The sequence below is a fragment of the Dunckerocampus dactyliophorus genome, chromosome 20 (assembly GCF_027744805.1).
Source record: "Dunckerocampus dactyliophorus isolate RoL2022-P2 chromosome 20, RoL_Ddac_1.1, whole genome shotgun sequence".
NCBI lineage: Eukaryota > Metazoa > Chordata > Actinopteri > Syngnathiformes > Syngnathidae > Dunckerocampus > Dunckerocampus dactyliophorus.
Window position 1 is genome coordinate 18449774 of NC_072838.1, and position 24269 is coordinate 18474042.

At 47.7% G+C, this 24269-nt stretch overlaps 2 protein-coding genes across 2 annotated transcripts in view; both read left to right on the forward strand.

Moving 5' to 3' along the window:
- The window catches only part of zbtb10 (zinc finger and BTB domain containing 10), a 29999-nt gene extending 25807 nt beyond the window's left edge, over window positions 1-4192 (forward strand). The window contains exon 5 of the mRNA XM_054764037.1: window positions 4044-4192. Coding sequence (XP_054620012.1) covers window positions 4044-4178 — 135 coding nt within the window. The 3' untranslated portion in view covers window positions 4179-4192. The remainder of the gene's footprint in view (window positions 1-4043) is intronic.
- A 10969-nt stretch (window positions 4193-15161) lies between these two features.
- On the forward strand, window positions 15162-24211 carry hey1 (hes-related family bHLH transcription factor with YRPW motif 1). Its single transcript, XM_054764399.1, has 5 exons — window positions 15162-21493; window positions 21576-21651; window positions 21725-21808; window positions 21888-21969; window positions 22843-24211. Exons 1-5 carry the CDS (start codon window positions 21408-21410, stop codon window positions 23451-23453), a joined length of 939 nt encoding a protein of 312 aa, XP_054620374.1. The 5' UTR covers window positions 15162-21407; the 3' UTR covers window positions 23454-24211.
- Window positions 24212-24269: the final 58 nt, after the last annotated feature.

Genomic DNA, 24269 nt, shown 5'->3' on the forward strand with positions numbered 1-24269 from the left:
ACACACACACACACACACACACACACACACACTCCAGAGGGAGAGGAGAGCGGCGTAGGAGCGCCACTCACACGGAGATTGGGTTACAGCTGAATTAGATCTGAGCTGTGGGAACCAGCACCTTCCCTTCAACACACACACACGTGTTGTCACTTCTGGACACGGCAGCCTCCGTGGGACACACACGCTCAGATGATGTATACACATTCTCACACACACACACACACACGGCAACATGGAGAGTGGCAGGTTTAAATCTGGCTCAAACGCAGACGACGTTTTGTTTTCTTATGCTAATCCCTCCTCTGTGTGTTTATTTGTGTGTCCCTGCCAGGTCCGCGTAGCCAAGCAGTGTGTGTGTGTGGGGGGGGGGGTGTGTGTGTCTGTGTGTTTACTTCCTACCAGCTGAAATCACAATGAGTGTCCATTGAAGTGCTTGAGTTTGTGAGCTTATTAGTCAAACACGCTTGATAAAAAGTTCCAGTGCGTGGTTGCACAAGTCAACATGGCCGAAAAGGAGCAGGAAGAAGCAGAGCTTATTTCAAGTCCTACAAGCCTTTTATTACACTATTGATTGATTGATTGATTGATTGATTTGGGCCGTCGTGGGACCTAGTAGCTTTTTACCCTCAGGTCCCCAAATGCTCTAAAAAGTCCAATAAATCTGATGCGCATCAACTGGAAAACTTTTTTTAAGGCACATTTTTCAAGACGTTTTGGACCGAACGTCACTTTTTAGCCTTTTGTCTAAAAAGTGCAATAAAACGTATGGATTCGATGCATTTCAACTGGAAAACTGTTTGTTACATTTTCAGTAGACTTTTTGGACCGTTTTGGGACCAAATGCTTGAAGCTCTTTTACCCTCGGGGCCCAAAACGATATAAAAAGTCTAAGAAAGATGCGTAGAGCTGATGCAGTTCAGCTGGAAAACAAATATTCCTTTTTTTTTTCCCAAGACTTTTTGGCCTGTATAAAGTTGTTGAACTGAATAAAAAACTAAAAAGCTGACCTCTTTTACTAGGGGTGTGATGGTAACGGGACACTAAAATAGAATTTTGGTTCAATTCAGTATCTTGAAGTGCTTAATTTTCTGTACAAAAAAGGCAGAAAAAAGACTTAAAATGCTGCAAACACAACTTTTTAAAAAGAAATAAAAGTGACCCAGCTGGGTGATATTTCAAATAAATTAGAGTCTGAGTTTTTTAAAATAGAAAAATACTAATCGAATAAAGGGTTGTATTTAAACAATGGTTATGAGTAGCTGTAGCATTGTGCTTCCAAAAAATGTAACTCTTTTGAGCTATTTTTGTTGTCATTGTTATATTTGTGCAAACTAAGCTACCTTTAGTTGCATCAGGCATTGAAATGAACAAGAAACTGAAGAAACAAGGGCGCTCTGATCCTTTTTCCATGACTACTTAAAGCCATCGCGCCCAACAACTCATTATGGATGTAATGTGGTGGCTCTAAAAGCTCCAACACCATGTGGTACCGCTTTGGCCCGGTCACAGTTGCTTGCTAGAGGTTGTTTATATGCTGAAGTTACTGTAAGGCTGCTTTTCTTTCTTGGAGATGTAACATTCACTGCTGATGATGCCGCTAACATGTTAGACGTGTTTCCTGAAACCCGATATCCGTGGAACTATGTCGACACACGACTTTGGATTTATCCACTTGCCTTTGTCCATCCCTACTTTTAACACGGACGGCAAAGTGTTCCCAAACAGGAGACCGTAGTGAGATTGGGGGGGAGGGGTCTTCCAGCTCAGGCTTCTTGCTGGCATTTGCCATGATGCCATTTGTCCCGCCTGCAAGCTACTAGCGTTGCGCCCCCTCAGTCAGTAGTGTCCGACACTCAGAGGCGTCCGTGCGAAAACTCGTCCACAGGACTTGAGTTCCACGTGAAGCGCTTAGATCACTCTAGTAATACATTTCATGAGAACAATAGCATAAAATATAACCGAAACAGTACGCAAGTGGACTGAACCGAACATGCAGAAGCATAACGGCTCAGTACATCCCTGTGAACCGTTTGGTATCTTGGTATTGGTATCTTGGTATTGGTGTCTCGGTATTGGTGTCTTGGTATCGGTGTCGATATCTTGGTATCAGTATCGGTATCTTGGTATTGGTATTTTGGTATCTTGGTATTGGTATCTCGGTATCTTGGTATTGGTGTCTTGCTATTGGTCTCTTGGTATTGGTATCTTGGTATTGGTATTGGTGTCTTGGTATTGGTGTCTAGGTATTGGTATCTTGGTATCGGTGTCTAGGTATTGGTGTCTAGGTATTGGTATCTTGGTATTGGTGTCAGTATCTTGGTATTGGTGTCTTGGTATTGGTGTCTAGGTATTGATATCTTGGTATTGGTGTCAGTATCTTGGTATTGGTATCTTGGTATTGGTATCTTGGTATTGGTGTCTAGGTATTGGTGTCTTGGTATTGGTGTCAGTATCTTGGTATTGGTATCTTGGTATTGGTGTCAGTATCTTGGTATTGGTGTCTAGGTATTGGTATCTTGGTATTGGTGTCTTGGTATTGGTGTCAGTATCTTGGTATTGGTATCTTGGTATTGGTGTCTAGGTATTGGTATCTTGGTATTGGTGTCTTGGTATTGGTGTCTAGGTATTGGTGTCTAGGTATTGGTATCTTGTTATTGGTGTCAGTATCTTGGTATTGGTATCTTGGTATTGGTGTCTAGTTATTGGTATCTTGGTATTGGTGTCAGTATCTTGGTATTGGTCTTGGTATTGGTGTCTAGGTATTGGTATCTTGGTATTGGTGTCGGTATCTTGGTATTGGTCTTGGTATTGGTGTCTATATATCTTGGTATTGGTATCTTGGTATTGGTATCTTGGTATTGGTGTCTTGGTATTGATATCTTGGTATTTTGGTATTGGTATTGGTATCTTGGTATTGGTATCGGTATTTGTCTTGGCTTTGAAGTGGCTTGTCCCAAGTTGTTGATTTAAAGTGAAAGTCCATGTCCGGTTTTTAAAGCGTCTTATCTGGCAGACGTCTTTGAAGTGGGGGAGTTGCCATGACAACCACGATGGCTCTAATTGATAACCAGCCACTTGCTGATTGCTTAATTGGCAGCCTCAGGCTGTTTGATAATGCAAGGGAGGGGCTGTCGTGATAAGGTGCGTGTGTGTATGCGTGAGGAGAGAAGTGTTCATTTTGACTTGTAAACAATAAAAACCTTCATGCAAACCTATGGTGTCTCCCCCTGCTGGCCAGTAGAAGGAATACAGGCTTAAGGAGTTTTATGTAATTGTTTTGAATGACATGAAAACTGAAATGACTTTAAACCTACGGCAAAGAAGCCCACGATGAACGGAATGTCGGATATTTGACCTTTCAGAGTAACATTGGCGATAACGTCTCAGATTAAATGAAACACTGTGAACCTCCAAAGGCCACGCTCGGAGATAACCACACTTTTTATCCACTTTGTCACTTCTTGGATGCTTCAAATACGCAGATAAGAAAGAAGGGTGTGTGTGTGTTCAACTCATGGAGCAGGCGGGGTGGAATCAATTACAGACTGAGATTTTCCCAGCAGCTCCGCGGTGGTGGGAAAACGGCAGCTTCCTTTGGCTTCTGCGTGTGTTTTAGCAGGTAGAAGAAAGTGTGTGTGGGCGCACGTATCACCAAGTGCGTGTCTGCACATGTAAACGTGTAGGCGTGTTTATCACTGTGTGTGTGTGAGGACAGCTGGCACGAGGCAGACACTGGGAAAGTTTTTAGTTGGCCTTCAGGAGAGAAACAACAGCGTGACTCCCTCCTAATCAGGTTAGATGATGATAATGGTGATTGTTACACTTTGTACAAAAACAAACATATGTAAACATCATTAGTGATGGCTGTCCCCGTTTGTTACAAAAACAAACGGGCAAAATCATGAGAGAAAGCATTGGTAGGAATTTATTCATGGAAATTTCCATCATGAAATACTTTGGAGAGTAAATACAGTTGGCCTAAAACCTTCATTCATTCATTCATTCATTCATCCATCTTCTATGCCACGTATCCTCATTAGGGTCGTGGGTATGCTGGAGCCTATCCCAGTGACTTGGGACGAGAGGTGGGGTGCACCCTGAGCTCGTGGGCAGCCAATCACAGACAAGTATTCACTCTCTCATTCTTACCTTTTGGACGATTGACAGCCAATTAACATCACGTGCAAACATGAAAACATGTATGTATGTATATATGTATGTATATGTAGGTATGTATATGTATGTATGTGTATATGTGTATATATATGTATGTGTATATGTGTATTTATATGTATATATGTGTATATATATATGTGTATATATGTATATATATATGTGTATATATATGTGTGTATATGTGTATGTATGTGTGTATATGTGTATGTATGTGTGTGTGTATATATATATGTATGTATGTATATGTATATATGTATGTGTATATATATATATATGTATGTGTATGTATATATATATATATGTATGTGTATATATATATATATATATATATATATATATATATATATATATTAATTAACTCATTCAATACCAGCCATGTTTCAGTGCGGGGGGTGGGGAAGGGGGTGTCCAGTGCTAACCACTTGTGAAATATTCATCGCTATCAGCTGTCGTCCTGATGGGGGGGACCATGCGGCGCACGAGACTGTGCACCATGCAGACATGCGTTCCGGGTTCTTCACCCGGGGGCACCCCCGCCCCCCACCACTGTCTTATCATCCCTGCTCGCTGGGACACCTGTGAGTGCGGAGTAGCAGCTGTCCCAAAGGATTACAAGCATCCCACGTTGATCCTCCGCTTGACCCGTTATTAGCGAGGACACATGGTCCTTCCTCACATGACCCTCATTTGAGGCGCACCTAATCCATAAGACGGCCATCCACTTCCGTCTAAAAGGCCGCCCCGTCCCGGTTACTGCAAGGTGGCCGTGTGACTGCCGCCCAGTGGGAACCCGAGGCCTCCACCCACCCGCCGTCCCCGCCGCATGACGTGGGAACGGGCAAAGCCGTTAAATCGTGAGCCCACTCGGTCCCCGAGCTTGCGGGATACTTGGCATTCCTGCGCTGACTGGGACAGTGAGAAATATGTCTCCGTCTTAAAAAGTCCCTCTGTGTGGGGGTGTGGAGTCTGCACGTGTCCCCGTTGTATGCAAATGTCTCCCTGCCAGTTTGTCTCTTTAGCTTGATGGTCTATATGTCCCCATTGTCCACATGTGTCTCTATAGTGTGTCTCTACTAGCCACATACATGTCTTCACACAGCCTATTTGTGTCCTTATTGTCATGATTGGCCCCCCCGGCCCGTAAAGGCATCCCTGCTGTACAGTATTTGTCCCGAGGGTCTGTATCTGTACCCATTGTCTGCATTAGTCCCTCAAGCCCCCATATGTGGGTGTATGGAATGTAAATGTGTCCTTATGGACTCAATGTGTGTCCCAGTAGTCCACATGGTGTTCCTGTAGGCCAGGGTGTCCAGCGAGGGCCACATAGTGACACATGTGGGTTGCGAGGGCAGCAGTCTCAGTCGGGAAGTCCAGACTTCCTGGTCTTAGGCCACCTCTTGCACTTCCGCCAGGAGGACACCGAGGCCTTCCCAGGCCAGCTGTGAGACATAATCCCTCCAGCGTGTCCTAGGTCAGCCCCGGGGCCCTCTCCCGGCTGGGCGTGCCCGTAACACCTCAGCAGGGAGCTGTATGTGGTGACATTCCATGTCCCAAGAACCAGATTTGGTTGCTGAAGACCAGGTCCTTCCTGTACTTTGGAAATGTGTCTTTAAAGTGTCCCTGGTCTACATTAATGTCCCTACCGTGGCTCCATGTGTACCCATACTCCTTGTATGTGTCCCTGTGGTCTGTGGAGGTGTCCCTGTGGTCCCTTGTGTTCTCTAACCAGCATTTGTTGCTGAAATGTGCCCTTAATGATGCGTACGCTGCACGAGGGGTAACAACAACAACACAGTACGACATCACACAATGTCGTGGGCGTACGTTGCCATCGATGCTCCTAATTGTGGTCTCACCATTACTGTGGGGGGGGGGGTCCGCAGTTGCCTGACAGCTGAATACACCTACTTTCCCATGCTGTCATGGGTCAAAGGTCACTGGCACAGTTGTTAGGAGCGCTGGCACACAAGGACTCTCCTGTACATACGCCGCCGACCACAACGGCGCTCCTAGCATGCGCTGAAACAGGAGAGGCCGCCCGCCAGGGGGATTTCACCGTGTGTGCGGTTGTGTGTGCGTAACACAACAATAACCTGCAGAAGGAGGGCAGACGTGTGTGCGTGCGTGCGGCAAGTCGTCGCCTCAGCAACCGTGAACGTGGCCTGTCAGGCTCCACCAGGCCTCCCGTTTGTTTCAACTGAGTGATTTACCCTCCATGTGTGTGTCTGTGTGTGTGTGCGCACGCGCGTGCGTGTGTGTGTGTGTGTGTGTGTGGGTGCGCGCGTGTGCGTGTGTCTGTGTGTGTGCGCACGTTCGTGTGTGTGTGTGCGCGCGCGCGTGCGTGTCTGTCTGTCTGTCTGTCTGTGTGTGTGTGTGTGTGTCTGTCTGTCTGTCTGTCTGTCTGTGTGTGTGTGTGTGTGTGTGTGTGTGTGTGTGTGTGTGCGCGCGCGTGCGTGTGCATGTGTCTGTGTGTGTGCGCGCGCGTGCGTGTCTGTGTGTCTGTCTGTGTGTGTGTGTGTGTGTGTGTGTGCGTGCGTGCGTGCGTGCGTGTGTGTGTCTGTGTGCGTGCGTGCGTGTCTGTGTGTCTGTCTGTCTGTGTGTGCGTGCGTGCGTGTGTCTGTGTGTGTGTGCGTGCGTGTGCGTTCACTGACTGCCATGGCAGCTCTCAGCGTTTGAACTGCGGGCATTCAAAAGTCAAAGCTTCCTCCTTTTCTTTGCAGATAAAAACATATTGGCCTCCGTTTGTTTATCTTGCCAGTTCAAAAAGGTCCTGGAGCGACCAAGAAAAAGACAAAGTTGAGGAAAAAAAAGGTACCTTGGGGGAGGGCATCCTACTTAACAAACTCCTTTCATTTTTTCAAATTTGTCTTTTGGAGGTGAGAATATTTGGGGCCAGACCCATCTAGGCACCCTGTGGCTGCCCCCTTCCTGATTTCTTATTTTTTGCATGTTTGTCACACTAAATATTACTCAATGACAACACAACTGAACACAAAACACAATTTTTAAATGCGGAAAAGGTTATAAAGCCATTTCTAAAGCCTTGGGACCCCAGCCAACCACAGTGAGAGCCATTATCCACAAATGGCCAAAACATGGAACAGGAGTGGCCGGCCAACCAAGATGACCCCAAGAGCGCAGCGACAACTCATCTCAGAGGTCACAAAAGACCCCACAACAACATCCAAAGAAGTGCAGTCCTCACTTGCCTCAGTTAAGGTCAGTCAAGTTCATGACTCCACCTGAAGAAAGACACTGGGCAAAAACGGCCTGCACGCCAGAGTTCCAAGACCAGTAAGACAGTAAAACATGGTGGTGGTAGTGTGATGGTCTTCAGGACCTGGAAGACTTGCTGTGATAAATGGAAGCATGAATTCTGCTGAAGGAGAATGTTGGTGACCTCAAGCTGAAAGCAGCAGGACAATGATCCAAAACACACCAGCAAGTCCACCTCTGAATGGCTGAAGACTTTGGAGTGGTCTAGTCCAAGTCCTGACCTGAATCCTATTGAGATGCTGTGGCATGACCTTCAGCGCTGGAAGAGACTCATTGCAAGTTGTTGCTGCTTCGGGGGGAATCACCTTTTCTCCCAGGACCAAGCAGCTTTGGGTTGTTTTCTCTTTCTTAATAATACAAAGTTTCCTTTAAAAACTGCATGTTGTCTTGAAAGAGATGACTTGACGCTGGAAAACAAGAACTGCCTGAGTAACCCGACCCTGGTAACACTGCGTGGTTCCGAGTGGGCCCGGGGAAGAAAAGGCAGGAAGTTGCCGTGGAAAGGAGACACCTCAACCCAAGCCACGCCGACACCGAGAGACGGAGCAATCAAAGCAACCCTTGGGCCATTTCATTTCTCCTAAGAAGATGCTACCTGGAATGGAAACGGTGTTGGATATGCTGGCTTGTTTTTCGTCTCCGTCTCCCCCCCACCCCCACCCCCCCAGTTTTCCCGGGTGGACCTCTCCCAGGCCGCCAACCTCTCTCAGGGCCCTCTTGTTTTCTCTTCTGCAATAAGCTGTCCACCACCAGAAATAGCTGAACAAACTGTGAGACAGCAGCAGGCCTTCAAGCGGCGGGGGCTTTCCACGGTGGTTGGCAGGAATAGACGCACGTGGCACCAGTGTCACACTCGCCTCACGTATAAATAAAGAAGACAAAGACGGAGTGGGCGCGGCGGCGCCGGCGGCTTGTTGTGCCGAGGTGTCTCGCTAACAGGCTGCGTGTCGTCTACTGATGTGGCGACGGCAATTAGACGCCTTTCACGCTTCACCTCCAAGCCAAGCCCCCTTTGCGTGTTCACGTTGGTCTGCCCCTCCCCCCCGAAAGAAAACGTACCCGTCTCCATCGTTGCCCTCTCGACATAAAGCACTAAGAGCGTTTTGTTGTCGTTCTTTCTCCGTCTTTGGCTTTCTGGCAATCTTCCTCCATTCCCACCGTACGCAAAACAGCACCCACCCCCCCAAGCAGTACCCGCACCTGCATGGGATAGGTGGGGCCGTCGCCATAGCAACAACTCCCTCCCTGGCTTAATATGTCACTTTCTTTTTTAAGGGTCTTTCTGCCGAGAAAGGTTAGAAGGAAGGTGATGTTGTAGGAACCGTTTGCAGGTTTTAGGTTGCTTTAGCCTGAACACGCTGGCGCCACCTATCCAGCCATGTAGAACTAACTCAAGCCAGCCAAAAATGGTTCTGTTGGTGCCTCTGTATGTGTAATATTGCACATAGCAACAGTAGGAAGAATATGTGATGGAGTGAGGTTCCCCAAGCTGGGAATGTTAGCAAAAATTAAAAGTATGCCTTCAGTGGAGTTGTCTACAACCTGTAATGCCAAATAAAGTTACAGTTACAAGTTTGTGCTACAAAATAATAGTACACACAGCAGCAACAGGTAGAAAGGGGATTGAAGTGAGGTTACCCCGAAGCTGAAAAAGTTAGCATGAAGTAAAAGTACGCATTCAGTAGAGGTTTCTACAACCTGTAATGTAAATAAAGATAGAGCAAAGTTTGCACTAGAAAATAATATTGTACATATTCATCATGTACATATAGATGCATGAGGTTCCCCAGGTTGGAAAAGTTAGCATGAAGTAAAAGTATGCATTCAAAACTGTAGCTTGTAATTCCTAATTACAGATAGAACAAAGTTTACACTACAAGGTCACAGTCTTGCACATAGCATCATCATGCAGACAAGCAGATAGAACGAGGTTCCCCCAGGCTGGCAAAGTTAGCATGAAGTAAAAGCACACATTCACAAGAGGTTACTAGAGAGATGTCCTGTAATGGTAAGTAAAGATAGAGGAAGGTTTGTGCTACACAATAACAATATCACACATTGCAACAGCAGTCAGAAAAGAGGATGAAGCGAGGTTCCCCAGGTCGGACAAGTTAGCATGCCATGGCGTAGCTAGACTGTTTTCATGTGTGTAAACACGGTTGTTGACTCGCCAAAGCTGCTCACTTCAAAGTGCTGGTCGCGTTAGCTTTGATTGCGTATTCCTTTGACGAAGTGACGCGTGGAGGCCGGCTGAGTGGAGACAAAACACAACAAAAGCCGGCGAGTCATTGCGGCGGGGCGGGCTGGTTAGTGGTTAGCACGCAAGCTAAGTTACACCGACTCGCCGTCTGGAAGCGGTCATGTTTTCGTGAGGAAGGGTCGATGGCAGAATTGTGGCAAGACTCAGCCCCGCGAATGTCGGGACTCTTGCGGTGAAATAAAAGGCCGGCTCTGATGTTTCCAGCTGCTGATCGCACACGTCGCCAGTGTGACAACACACACACACACACACACACACACTTTCACTGCAACACACACACACACACACACACACACACTCTCTCTCTCTCTCTCGGCTACAATCTGCAGCTCTGGGCGGCGTTCCCATCCTCCGTGGCCTTTCCCAGCACAGACAATGCTTTGTGTCCCACAAAGGAAGCTCTCATCCGGGCTCTGGGGCCCCCCGGCTCGGCCTCTCCGCTCCCTACCCCTCCCCTCCTCCCTCCAGACCTGAGAAAAGTCCCAGCCCTGAGTCACCCCCCCCACCCCAGGCCGCAACCCGTCGAGGTGCCAAGAGAAACATCTGTGCGGCCTCAGAGGGACCTCGCCGAGGTTCTCACACGGCCTCCCGAATGTGTGTCGGCCCGTTGTGCGAAACCTTCCCCGGGTCCTGGGAGCCTCCCGCCGCACAATGATGAGCGGAAGGAGCGCTGCCAGGCCGTCCTCGCCAGTCAATGAACCACGTGTCCTCCGCCCGTCCTGCCAAGCATTCATCCCCAAAGCGGGTCACGCCGGCTAATCCGGCACATGCGTCGATGGAACAAACCTCCGTGAGTCTTCCCAAACATAATACTGCTCACTTTGTCTCCGGTTGTGCCTTTTTCCCCGACGTGATTGCGACACGGCGATACGAGCTGCCTTTGGGTGCACAGGAAGTGACATCACACGTAGCTGGCCTGGCAACAGGAAGCGTGTGACAAACAACTTTTGCCGGACGCGAGGGGGAAACGACATCAGCTGAGGGCACCGGCCCACCTGTGAGCACACGCACACACATTTTACTCAATGTTTACTTCCGAGACGGGACATTCTGTTAGCATTGTTAGCATGTTTACCGCCGTTGTAGATGTAAATTACACTCCACAACACCGGGGGGGGCCCTGGCGCTTGGAACGAGTCCTTACTGCTGCTATAAAACAGTGGATTTTACTCGACTAATGAAGCTAATTGAACGGCTAACACTTACGTTCTTTGCATTCCATTGTGTTTGTGCCTTTTCTACAAATGACTTTCTTCTGAGCCCTGATTGGCTGCAGTGGCCTTACAGTCTGAGGTCCTACCACCGCCTGATGCTTTGGTACGCAAATTTGGATTTGGATTTATTTTTTTGCTACAGTGGGGTACGGGGTTGACTGATCAACCAAGAAACTATCTTTCTGTCTTGGTACATCTGGTGCAGTTTGCCGTGAGGGTCTTTGGTCTTTCTCCGTCTCTGTCTTGCTTCAGTGTCTCTGGGCTGCGTCTCGCGCCCACACGCTGTTTCTCACGCACGCACATAAAGACGACAAACATGACAGCGCTGCCGTGCGTGCAGCAAGTAACCACAACTGTACGCAGCAGACTCCCACGTGTTCATGAGAAACTAAAGCTACAAAGCAACTATGTGTGGTTGACACCAAAGCACCAATCATCTCGCACATGTCAAACATCAGCGTCATGTGACTTTCTTTCATTCTTTCCCTGCCGCCGCCTGCATGACAAGCTAGCTAGCTGACTGACTAAATCAACTTAATGGCTGACTAGTTTGCGGATGATGACTTCCCCGGGGTGCACGGGACTTTACCCAACTTGGTCCTCTAGGAATCCTGTGGAAGTACCGGACCACCGGACCACGGTATGACCGGTGTCGGAGCTCGGTCCGCCGGTAATAAGTTGCACTCGTTTCCAGTGAGGAAACGATAATGTCCTCGGAATTGAGACTGGAGTCCAAGTCGCGTGACTCGAGTCCACGCCTCTGCTTGCTGGCGCTTACAGTCGTGATGGAATGACTTGCTCGTAATGTGGTTAGTAACCTGCCTAACCTAACTAGTCTTTACAAGGAGTAGTTATGGTCAAGTGCTACTAGTGGACTTGCAGCAGATACCTGGTTTCCTAGCTAACACTAGCTAGTGTGCTCCAGGTACTCACGTACGCACTACATCAACTGCAACATGTGCCAAAGCGTCTTTAGGATCACGTGTGTGTGTGTGTGTGTGTGTGTGTGTGTGTGTTTTCATGTGTGGTCAGCTGGTGTGTGTGTGTGTGTGTCTTGTCCTTTGCAGCAATTTCCACTCCTTCCCTGGGAAGCAGTCGTGGGGGGGATCTCTCACAGGCGCACAGTGTACGTCTACAGTATGTACGTGTGTGTGTGTGTGTGTGTGTGTGTGTGTGTGTGTGTGTGAGACTAGCAGACAGCTGTGTAGATGGCCGTGAGCAGCCGTTGCATTACACACTAGCACACACACATACCACACCCCCCCACAATATTCTCATCACTCAGTAGACAGAGATGTCAGCTGGACATCAGTGTGTGTGTGTGTGTGTGCACGTGCGCGTGTGCGTGCGTGTGTGTGTAGAGCCTGGTGGTCTGACTACCAGTCGGTGACCTCTTTTACCAGTGTGCGTGCGTGCGTGTGTGTGTGTGTGTACACTTAATCCCATTACGTGCTTGACTAAGTGCTCGTGCAGCATCTTGAGCACGTTGTCGTGTGTTTGTGTGTTTGTGTGTTTGTGTGTTTGTGTGTTTGTGTGTTTGTCTTGCATCAGTCATGAGTTAATACGTTTGCTGAGCGTGAACAACTGTTTTTGTTGTCCTTCAAACTCCTTTACGCCTCCTTTAAGCAAAAAAAGGACAAAGTCGGGAAGTGTTTTTGGTCGCTGTTTGTTAGTTTGTTAGCAGAATTACGCAACAAACTACACGGCAGACGTCCAGGAAACTTTGTAGAGAGGTGGTGCGAGTGCCAAGGAGCAAACGGGGCAAATGTGGAGGGAATCGGGATGAAAATGCACATGGAAGACACTGAAAGGCCCGTCCTTCCAGTCATTGTTCGTGAGCACCGAGCCCAGAAAATATACTTTTAAATCAAAATAACGGCACAAACAAAACCCTAAAGTCCTGCTTTGGCACCTTTATCTGGATCTGCACCAATCATTAATACTATTTACTGGAAAATCAGCACATTTAGTGAATAAAATAATAACAATAGCAATAAAAATAAAAATAAAAATAAGTCAAATCAATAGTAATTGGAAAAAAATATATCATTAGAAATCTCTCACAATATTTAAATGAAAATCAAATCAAATCAAAGAAAATGCTGCTCTTTTCATTGAATATTATTCATGCAGAAAATGTCCATTTTTCATTCCTCCGAAGTTACCTGAAAAAAATACATTGAAATAAAAACAAACAAATCTTGCACACTTTACTGAATATTTGAATTCATTCTGCAAATAGTTTTAATCATTTTTAATACCTCACAATCTTCCCCAAAAATCATGGAAATAAATTCAATAAAAACAGAAAAATCCTGCACGCTTTACTGAGAGTTATTCATTGATTGAGGAAATAGTTTCATACCTCGCTCATGATGTTGACATGCATTCAACACAAATAATAAATCCTGCTGACTGAACAGGATTAATCAATCAAGGAATGTTTTTAAAACCTCACAAATTGCATAAAAAAATCAATTGAAATAAAAAACTAAAGTTTTTGCTCACTTGACTGAATATTATTCATTCATTGGTTTTAATAAATCACAATATTACCTACAAATTATGTGAAATAAAATAATTTTTATAAGAAATCCTGCACCGTTTACTGAACAGTATTCATTTTTTTAATACCTCACAAAGTAAGTACTTTGAAATAAATGAAATAAACAAATAATAAAAGCTTTAATTCAGGAATATATTTGTAATGCCTCACATTATCCAAAAAATGAACTGAAATCAAATAAAAAAAATCCTGAATCCTGGTAACTTCTTCCACTTGTGTCTTGCATGGCCCCCCCTCCTCCCCACTCCTGTCCAGACTTTGGTTGGGTAGTTTTTGCGTGACCCTGCTAGCTAGCGGACAAACTAGCGTACCACTGGCACACCTGCGCCGAGGCCAAACAGGCCACACCTTCATGGCCACCTGAGACTTCCTGCCAGAGTTGGACTTTTGCTGTTACGAGTCACGCGTGACGAAAAAGGCTGACAGCGTTGCTCACGTGGTGAAACGCGCTGCCCCCTCCCACCACGTAGTGCTTGTGTAGCGCTGCTAAGCAACACGCAGCAGAACTTTCAAGAGCGTTTGAGTCGAGCGTGACAACGAGATTAGATTAGAAGGCGTCTATTATGAGAACCGTGTCACATGACGCACGGGTGCGTAGAGCGAGCACATGTCGTTGTCACCCCCCCCTTCTTTTAATTGTCACCAAGCGTGTTTTGATGCACATGGCCGCCGTCGCCCCGCACACATTACATCAATCCCTGGCGGCGGCGCTTCTGAAGGATCCCAATCGGACCGGATTCTTGTCGTAGTTCTGGTCTGTCTTCCGCAGCCCTCAAGGGAGGTTGTTACCCCGCCCCCCACCTCCCAGGTCCCCCACGGACGGGCCGACGCAGACATCACAAGCCTCCGCTACTGGTCGGGATTGTTGGGAAATGTCCGTGCGAAGCCTCTTGAGAGGGAAGTCGGGAAAGGGCAGGGGCGGGGGGCTCATAAGACCAGGCCCGGTTCTGAAGTGGTCGCATGCACGTGAGGCGAGCAGACAGCCAGAGGAGCTTTGGAAAGAGAAGAAGAGCAGACGAAGGGTGTGGATCCCAGACGTCCTCCATGTTGGCTCCTTTGAAATGTCGCACGTTCCAGCAGGAGAAACATCTGGTTTGCCACCGAAAATGCTTCATAACGACAAGGCACTCACACCGTAGACGTTTGGACATCCCTGCAGATGGAGTGCTGGTTCTACGAAACCAACCCAGAAAGCCGCGCTACGGTGGTGCCTTGGTTCCAGAAGGTCCGATTCAAACCAAAACGGACTCTAACCAAGGCAAGTTCTCCCATGGAAAATAACGTAAATCCAATTCCTCCGTTCAAGACACCCAAAAATGTAACAAATGTCTCCTCCTTGGCAGACAGGCAAGCAGACAGGGCACCCCCGTCACGGCGCGGTGGGCCAACCGCTGGGATCAAGCATTTCCGCTGCTGTGTCTCATGTCGCCACACACACACGCACACACACACACACACACACACGCACACACACACACACGCACACACACGCACACACACACACACACACGCACACACACACACACACGCACACACACACACACACACACGCACGCACACACACACACGCACGCACACACACACACACACATGCACACACGCACGCACGCACACACGCACGCACACACACACGCACGCACACACACGCACGCACACACACACTGGGGTCTGGAGAGATGAATTTCATGGGATCACACGGCCAGCTTGGAGTTCCCAGACGCTCCTCACGCGCTCCGCACTTCCTTCAGCTGACTCCTGACCCCCGCCGCCATTAGTGAGGTCAGAGGAGTCAGCACCCCTTTGCTCGCTGCTGGAGGGTCTGACACCCCCACAAAAAAAAAAAGTCTGTCTGTCCCCCCCCCCCCGCCAGGGCGTGAGGCCAAATGTCAAACATTAAAAGCTGTTCAGGCTTGCTATGGAAGCGAGCGAAGGTGAGGGGTTGCACGTTGGTGCGTTTCCACGCCGCCAAGGTTGCTGACATCACGGAGCCACTTTTTGTCACCAAAAGTAGCCTTAAAGAGTCCTGAAAGGGAAAGTGCACTTTTTTAGATTCCTTTTGCCCCTCATCCACAATCCTTGTGAGACATGAACACACGTCTTTCTCTTTTCTAAAGATATAAAAACAGCTAAAAAGAGGCAGCTCATTAATGCAGATAACGGGACACACCTATTTCTCCTATGAAAACACCTCCAATATGTAGCGTTACCTTTGGCTAGTGGCCTGAGGCCTTGTGAGTGAGTGTGTGGTGAAGCTAGTCGCTAGCCTGCTAGTAGCTAGCCACTGTGGTGTGGTGAGGTGTCACTACGCCGGTAACGTAGTTCTTGGGTGTAACAATGTTAATAACAATAATAACAATGTGGCTAATATGCAGCTGACATTATGGAAGTGGAGCCCTGTTGGCGCTTTTTGGAGGTTTTTTCAGCAGGCGGAGTAGGTGTGTTCCATTACGTGCATTCTTAGATGCCTCGTTTTAGCTGTTTTTATATCTTTACAACACAGAAAAGAGGAAGACATGTGCTCATGTCTCACATGAGTGCACATTGGTGCACTTTTCCTTGAGACTGTGCAAACTTTTATGACCCCGCCTCTTAAAAGCATCAGAATCGAGAATCGTTTGGAACCAGAATGGAAACAAGGAATCGTTCAAATCCAAACGATGGCCACCCCCACCTGTGAGTTCACAAGAGGTTCATTCATCACAACAAATGAAAATCAACTCAGTCATTTTTCTGGCCTTGCATCGTGTTCGTTTTCCTCGTCTCCCGCCTCCAAACAGGCAGCATGAGGGTTCACTCTGTGCATTGGTTTTCAGCACCTTGACATGTTTGTTCCTTCGAACAACGGCATGAATGGAGTGAGCCCTTTTGTCAGTCCGACAGTCTCTTTGTCTCTATGGGTGGAGGCGGGGCCGCTAGCATACACACTTTTTGTGGGGTTTTTCCCCAACACAACTACGCAGGTAAAAGTGATGTTAAATGTTCACTTTTTTGCATCATTGTCTGCATGTAAAACTGTAATTATTGTCTATAAAATGAATTTTGTGTTAACATTTTTGGGTGTGTCGAACGGATTCAGTGGATTTACATGATTTTCTATGGGAAAATGTGCTTTGGTTAGAGTCTGTCTTGGTTTGAGTCGGACCTTCTGGAATGAGTTACTGATGTTAACCAAGGCACCACCATCCCACCCTTTTCACTACCTCCTCCAGCCATCACCATTGGGCTCCTGGCGTGTAGCACGTGCACACAGCTGGCGATGTGCCGTGCCGTGCCGTGCCGTGCCAAACACCAACCGTAAACCCCCTTTGAAGGTCTGCAGACACAAGCGATCTCAAGCCCCCGTTGAGATGAAAGCAACTTGTGGTCTTTGTTCTTGTCCACTTTCACTCTCTCTCGTCACTGCATTGGCCACCCACCAGACTGTCCCCACCCCCCACCCCACCGTCTCCTCAAAGCGGCCAGAGTGAGTCGTCATCCTGTCAGGACGGCCCCCAGCAGGTACTGTGTGTTCTCCCTCCCATCCACCTGTCCCACTTAGATATCAAATGTACCGGACGTGGGAGGGGGGGAACACCACACGTGTATTTTCCTCACTAAAAAAAACCCAGATGTGATGTTTGAAACTTCAACGGCCACTCAGCCGGTCTGCCGTCTGGAGGGTTCCGCCACAGGTGCCCCATGAAAACTCCCCTCCCCCATTTGTAAAACGTTAACTCACATCTTGGCTTGCAGTATTTGAGGTTTTTACGTGAAAGCACGCACACGTGCGCACGCTTCCACGAAAGGCAGCAGGGTTTTTAAACCATTGTTCCGACATTTCCTTCAATTTCATTAGATTTCGTTGCTAAATGACGTCCACTAAGGATTGTGCTTGATGGGGAAAATTCCCCCCAAAAAAGGGCAGTTTTCCTTTGACTCTTAAAAGCATCGCAATCCAGAATCAAAACCAGGAATCTGAATTGTTCAAATTGAAACGATGCCCAGAGAGATGTACGCTAACAAGACGCTAGCAAGTTGCTCACTTTAGCAGTCATGGTGGGGACGAGACAGAGATTAGTGTCAGTGGGTCAACTTTGACACGTCCTTTACAACCCTGGGGTGTGTGTGTGTGTCACCAAGTCAAGAGACCCGCTAACAAAGCTAACAAGGGAAGCAACAAGGGCGAACAATGACACCATGTTCAGACCTTCACAAAGGACAATACTGGAGTATGCCGTACACACATGTACACACACGTACACACGCACACACGCACGGCGAGGCACAATAGCGGCTTGTCGCTCACGTCTCGTAGCCGAGTCAGCCGCCACTTCCTTTTGCTGTTCCTCAAAGCAATGGCAAGCCTTCACGTACTGTTTTGGATTTGTCTGATGCTAACCCTGCAGACGCCCTAGCATTGGTAAAAACACGCTAGCTTGTTTCCCTTTTGCTAGTTGTGTCGTGTTGCGGTTAGTTACACGACATTTGCGTGCGTTCTTGCTGAAAACTGTTTGGATAACGAAAAGAAGTTGATGCAGTGTTACAAGGTGACATCGCCATCTACTGGCCTGGAATGCACATGACAGCATTGACGGTGAATATAAGATAAATAAAAAGAATCAAAGAATATAAGATAAACAAGATTTGCATATTTACAAATAGTGTGTAGAAATATGGTAAATCTTTTACAGGCAATGGAGGTATTGTAGAACCGGCCGTCGTGTGGAATAAATGAAGTCCTGTAGTGTTCACTGTGGGAACCAAACTGGAGGAGTCTGAGTCTCCGCTGCCCCGCTCTTGTCCCATGGAGTGGTTGGGTGGGGTTGTCCATGATGGGGAGCAGTTTGGAGATGGAGAGACAATTACAATTTCTACAATTTTCTATTTTTTTGTAGTTTTTGCAAAAGCTGTCATTTTCCGAGTCACACAGGGATCTCGCAAAATTGCCTTTGCATTATCTTGCTAGCGGTTGTAGTTTAGTACGTTTGTGTGTCGTGCTCGGGGACTGTTTGCATGACGTCGTTTTGCGCCGATGAATGTCTTTGAAAATGACACCGTTTGCATTTTTTGTGTAAATGTTGAAAACAGCTCGGATAAAAGTGGCATCGCCAACTAGTGGCCTGACATGGAAATCACAACGTTTTTCCATGTTGTTGCTGGTCCGCGTGTGCGTGCGTGCGTGGGGATCGTTTGGATAACAATGGCTGTGCGTAAAATTGCCGGTCGATGCTAAAATATCGATACTTGTGACACCAGATCTTCACGCTCTAAAATTGATTCCCAAATCAAAGGATGGACACGTTTGATACTTTAATGGTTTTGTAATTGTTCCTATTTTCTTTGTTTATTGTTTCAAAATGGATAAATCATTAATCATATGAATAATTATTGTATATTTCAAATGAATCAAATGTCTTGTATTCTTGATGCTATCATATGAAATACACAACAGACACATTAGTACAAAGTATCGATATCGGGTCGGTATTGCCGATACCAGCCTGAATTTTACTCAGTATCAGATCACTAACTCAGACTGCTACAGGTTAAGGGAAACTAGCTAAAAACCAGGTTAGGTGCTTTTCGGTGAAACGTGGACGTCTGACTGGATAGCATTTGTCTTTTTCACACAGGAATCCCACAAAATGCCTGCATTTTTTCACCCTGTGCCTTTCATACAGAGATTGTTGTGTGTGCTTGTGGATAAATCCATGACTGTTTTTAAGGTTTGTTTTGCTTTTGGGGCGACTTCTTAAACATCATCCATCAGCATCGCTCTGTCATCATGGCTGCCTGGCGTCACTCGTCAGTCGCGCAGACGCTAGGCTAGCTTTTTTGTTTTGTTTTTTTTCGCAGGAAGTCCAAACCCAAACAAACAAAACCACCTGATGATGACATGAGACTTGACGACTGGGCTTTTTTTTGTTTAAGAAATGGTGTCGTTTTCAGCCAAATAATGGGACAGCAAACTTTTCAAAGTAAAAGTCCTCATGTGTCACTGCCTGGCCTTGAACTATAAAACAATAAAAGCCCCAAGATCACATCCAGACGCTGGCTTGGCTGAAACCACGGTTGGTTTTGAGTGCAGTTCGGGTTGGTGGTGTGATTTGCACAGGGTGGGGGGGTAGTGGGGTGGTGGTGGGCGTCCGTCCCTCCCTCACCTTCAAAGGGCTGCCCCCCGCCCCCCATCACTGGAAGGACTAATAACAACATGTGATGAGACCGCTTAGAACAAAGACGGAGGGGCAGAAAATAACAGCGTGGGAACTCTGGGTGAACTTGAAATACAACAAATTAATTCAACACAGACCCCCACCCCCCTCCCCCGAACCCGCCCTCCCGACACACACTAATATGGATGCACACCTGTGTTTATTGTGACAAGGGATTCAGGTTGCACTACCTTGCACATGCATGAGCGCGACTCTCCCTCTGCCCCCCCCCCCAACACACACACACACACAGTCTCAACAGTGTCTCCTAAGTGCTTCCTCCCATTCATGGGGGCCTGTCCTGATTATTATTAGCATAAGCGTATTGCTTGATGAATACTGGCTGACAGTATCAGTCAGAACTGAGCAGCTTTTAATTAAAACACCCAGTTTTTCAATGGAATTCTTGTGTTGGATTTCACCATATTGTTGAATGTCAAACCCGCTGACACTGTCAATCAAAACTGAGTGTCTTTAAATTAAAATGGCCAGTTTTTCAATGGAACTCTTGTATGGGCTCCCACATGATGATGTAAACAATGTGATCCAGCGGTGCAGGAGACCCCCCATGTAGAAACATGAGGCCCCCCCCCCCTTGTATACAAACACTCCACCGGAGCTGTCAAACTGTTTGGGATCACTGCAGAAGGCCTTCATCCTGGATGTGAGGATGATGATGCCGTGGAACCTCCAGGGTGTTTGGACGAGGAGGCAGGCAGGGAGGGGGGCGGGTATGGGGGGGAGGACGTTGGTGGCTTCCTCTCGTCTCCGCTGCCGGGCTGAGTCGGGATTGGATTACAGGTTCACACGCTGGCCGCAGACCGCCCGTCCCCCCGCCCCCGACCAATTGCTTCATTCATTGCAGCGCCGGGGACGGCCCGCCGGCCCCTGATTGGTTATCGGCGCCGGTCGGGGGAACTTTCCCACGGCCAACACGTGCTGACAGCCGGCCAGCCACTCCTCATCACCACACACGCACACTCGGGAGAGGGAGGGGCCAAAAAGGCACGGACAGAAAGTCTATTGGATCGCTGTCAAACTTTTTCCAAAGATCCTCTATGCATAGGGGAGTTGTGTCACTCTGTGACATTTTTTTTTTTTTTTTACTTCTCGCACGATTAGCTTTTTTTGTAGCAGGTCCTAAAAGAACAGCAGAGTGGCCCTGTAAAGACGATCTTTGACTAGCATGTGTGTGTGTGTGTGTGCTCCTGTAACACAGATGATCTTTGACTAGCATATTTGTGCGTGTGTGTGAGTGCTCCTGTCACATAGAGAATCTTTGGCTAGCATTTGTTGTAGGTTATTAAAAAGAGCACGTGCCCCACTGGCGGATCTGCATTAGGTCCTTAAAAACAGCAGAGTGCTTCTGTCACAGAGGATCTTTGATGGCATGTTTTTGCTGCAGGTCCTTTAAAAAACAGGTGAACTGTCACAGAGAAGATCTTTCGTTTTTGGCTGTTTTGCACTCCTGCTATGGAACTTTTGGACTTGTCTTGGGAGTGAGACCTCTGCGCTGTCCTCTCAGACTCTGAGGCGCTGGTGCCAACCGCCCTGTCACTCGAGCGCGACGCCGCCCCGCGATTGGCCGCCTCGCTCCCTTGTTCCCGCCCCCTCGACTTGAAACGGCGCCGTGGGAAAGGCGAGCTGGCCAAAGCCGAGCGAACTTTACCGACGCTCACAGCAGCCAAGCGAGGAAGGACTCGTTCGTCGGCAGTGTGGTCATGAAGCGGAACCTCGACTTTAGCTCCTCGGACAGCGAGCTGGACGACGCGATCGAAGTGGCGAAAGAGAGCGCGGATGAGAATGGGTGCGTTTGTTTGCGTCACCCGTCCACTCCTCCGTGTGGAGTCAACTCGATAATAACGCGAAATGTCTTGTTGTTCTTGTAGGAATGTTGGCACCCCTCTTGGCTCCATGTCTCCCACAGCGTCCACTCAGGTGCAGGCGAGGAAGCGGCGACGAGGAGTAAGTTGCCAAGCAGTCAAGGAAAACAAGTCGGTGCCGAATCATAAATGAATCGACCCTCTTTTATTCTAAGATCATTGAGAAACGTCGTCGAGACCGAATCAACAACAGCCTGAGTGAGCTCCGTAGACTGGTGCCGAGTGCCTTTGAGAAGCAGGTGCTTAACGAAAACACATGAAAGATCATATTCCCGTGTGGTTGCGTGCTTATTTGTGAATACGTGGCTTCTGTCAAAGGGTTCCGCCAAGTTGGAGAAAGCAGAGATTTTGCAGATGACCGTGGACCACCTGAAGATGCTTCACGCCGCCGGAGGCAAAGGTACTTTTCACTTCATGTCTTTTCATCGTTCTTCTTGTGCGCAGCCGCCGGGGGAGTCGGTGTGTTTTTATGCCTTATGACTTACTTGGTAGCACCCCTTTTTTGATCTTTTAGGATTTTCAATCCGTTTTGTGGGCACTGAACAAATAGCCGTGAGATCAGAAACACTTTCAAACCGCATTGTTTGTTCAGTCAGCCCTAAATGGTCCCTCGTGACCAAAAACGGCCCATTGAAAATGTCGTTTGATGCCACATGAGCTAAGATTTCAAGACTTGGACGACTGACTTTTTACTTTCTGTCGTATTTATTCACTGATGATGCTACTTTTTCCCATTCAAAGCATGCAGCAACATTTCTCACAAAAATAAATGAGGGGCGTGTCAACGCACTGGCCTTTTTAAAGGGTTAAAACAGCAAAATATGACGTCAAGTTGGTGTGTAGATTTCAGGCTGAAGTGCTTTTAAAAGACCGGATGATTTAAAGTGAAAGAAATATGAATGTATGATATTTTTAATGCCGTTTTTGGGAAGCTGACTTCCTTTTTTTTGTCCTGAAGACCTCAAGTGTGAGTTTTTCTTTTTAATCTAATACTGTAGAAAAAAATAATGCATGCAAATCAATGCCAATTATTGACCCATATAATAATAATAATAATGATAATAAAGAAATGCTCCATGAAACGTGTTAATTCATTTTCAATGTTCAAAAACTAAAATGTAGTAAAAAGTGTGTATCAGGCTGAAGTGTTCTTAAAGGACTTACTTGTTTAAAGGGTGAAATTTTACACTACTTTTTAAATCATGACCATTTTTGGTGTTTTTTTAAGGACCTGTTAAGTGTTAACACCCTCCTCTGCCCCCCCCCCATTCAGGGTTTTTTGACGCCCACGCCCTGGCCATGGACTACCGCGGTTTGGGTTTCAGGGAGTGCCTGGCGGAGACGGCCCGCTATCTCAGCATCATAGAAGGTTTGGACAATGCCGACCCCCTCAGGATACGCCTGGTGTCGCACCTCAACAGCTACGCCAACCAGCGCGAGGCGGGCCTCAACCACCTAGCCTGGGGTTCCACCTTTGGGTCGCTGCCCGCCCACCTGACCCACCCGCTCCTCCTGCACCAACAGGCCGCCCCCCTGGCCCCGCCTCGGAGCGTCACCAGCAGCCCCCTGTCGTCGTCATCGTCTTCCTCTTCCTCCTCCTCGTCCCCCGCAGACACTCACCCGGCAGGTCGGCGCAGCGGGAGCGCCAGCCCTCACTCGGACCAAGCGCTGGTGCGCGCCCCGCCTGCGGCCGCCACCCCAATCCTCCGCCCAACCAAGCTCCCCCCTCCCCTCCTCTCGTCAATCTCGGCATTCCCGTTCTCGTTCGGCACCTTCCCGCTCATCTCTCCCGTCGCCACTGCCGCCCTCAGCCCCCCGGCCCCGACGCCGCCCACGATGGGCAAACCCTACAGACCGTGGGGGATGGAGATCGGAGCTTTTTGACTGGCACACACGCAGTCCATGTATAGACTCACAAAGCCCAGCTGAGCTGGACTCTTTTGCAAAAAAAAGAGAGCTATTTTTGGGGGGGGGGTTTAGGAGGGAGCGCCGCCCTTAAAGAAGAGTGATTTACCCTCTCGATTGATGCCCACCTACCACCCACTTTTCTTCTTTAAAGAAGTTTCTCCGGATCAGGAATTACTTTTCCAGATGGTCAAGCGGTCGTCTGTCAAGTTCCCAAACAAGGCCCCCCCCCACCCTCTCTAGTCCACCATCCCACCCTTTTGTTTTGCCTTTTGAGAAAAGTCTGTGTGCCCCCACGCTTGCAGTGAGAAGAGTTCTTCTTTGACAGCAGTTTATGGGGTGGAATAAACACAAACCAGGTGTTTTGTTTGAGCCGACGCCACACAAAAGCAACCTGTGACGATAGCAACTAGTTTGTATATTCTAGCGTCATGTCTTGTTGCCGTGCTTCATGACATCCTCCCACAATAAACAATCTATGATCAACCTTCTGTGTGATGTTATTTTTGTTTGTTTGCTTCTCTCTATCTTGTGTCCACACAGGAAGCCATTAACAAGGAGGGGATATCCTGGACAATAGCAGCCTGGCCCCGGCCCCCACTTTGCAACCACCGCATGGGAATGAGCTAAGGAAGAGGAAAAGATGGCGGAACTACTGGCTACAACTTTAGGTTCACAGTCACAACATAATTATCAAACATTTAAATTAAAGTAGTAACTCTGTAAAACTTACATTTGTTCTTTTTGGTATTCTTTTTTTAATGATCATAATTTGCATGTTATTCTGTAGTCTGA

What these genes read in the sequence shown, in the direction of transcription:
- hey1 (XM_054764399.1), top strand. Translation starts at nt 21,408, where the DNA reads ATGAAGCGGAACCTCGACTTTAGCTCCTCGGACAGCGAGCTGGACGAC. An exon ending in CGAGGAAGCGGCGACGAGGA is followed by an intron (nt 21,652 to 21,724) that starts GTAAGTTGCCAA and finishes TTTTATTCTAAG; the next exon opens with ATCATTGAGAAACGTCGTCG. An exon ending in TCACGCCGCCGGAGGCAAAG is followed by an intron (nt 21,970 to 22,842) that starts GTACTTTTCACT and finishes CCCCCCATTCAG; the next exon opens with GGTTTTTTGACGCCCACGCC.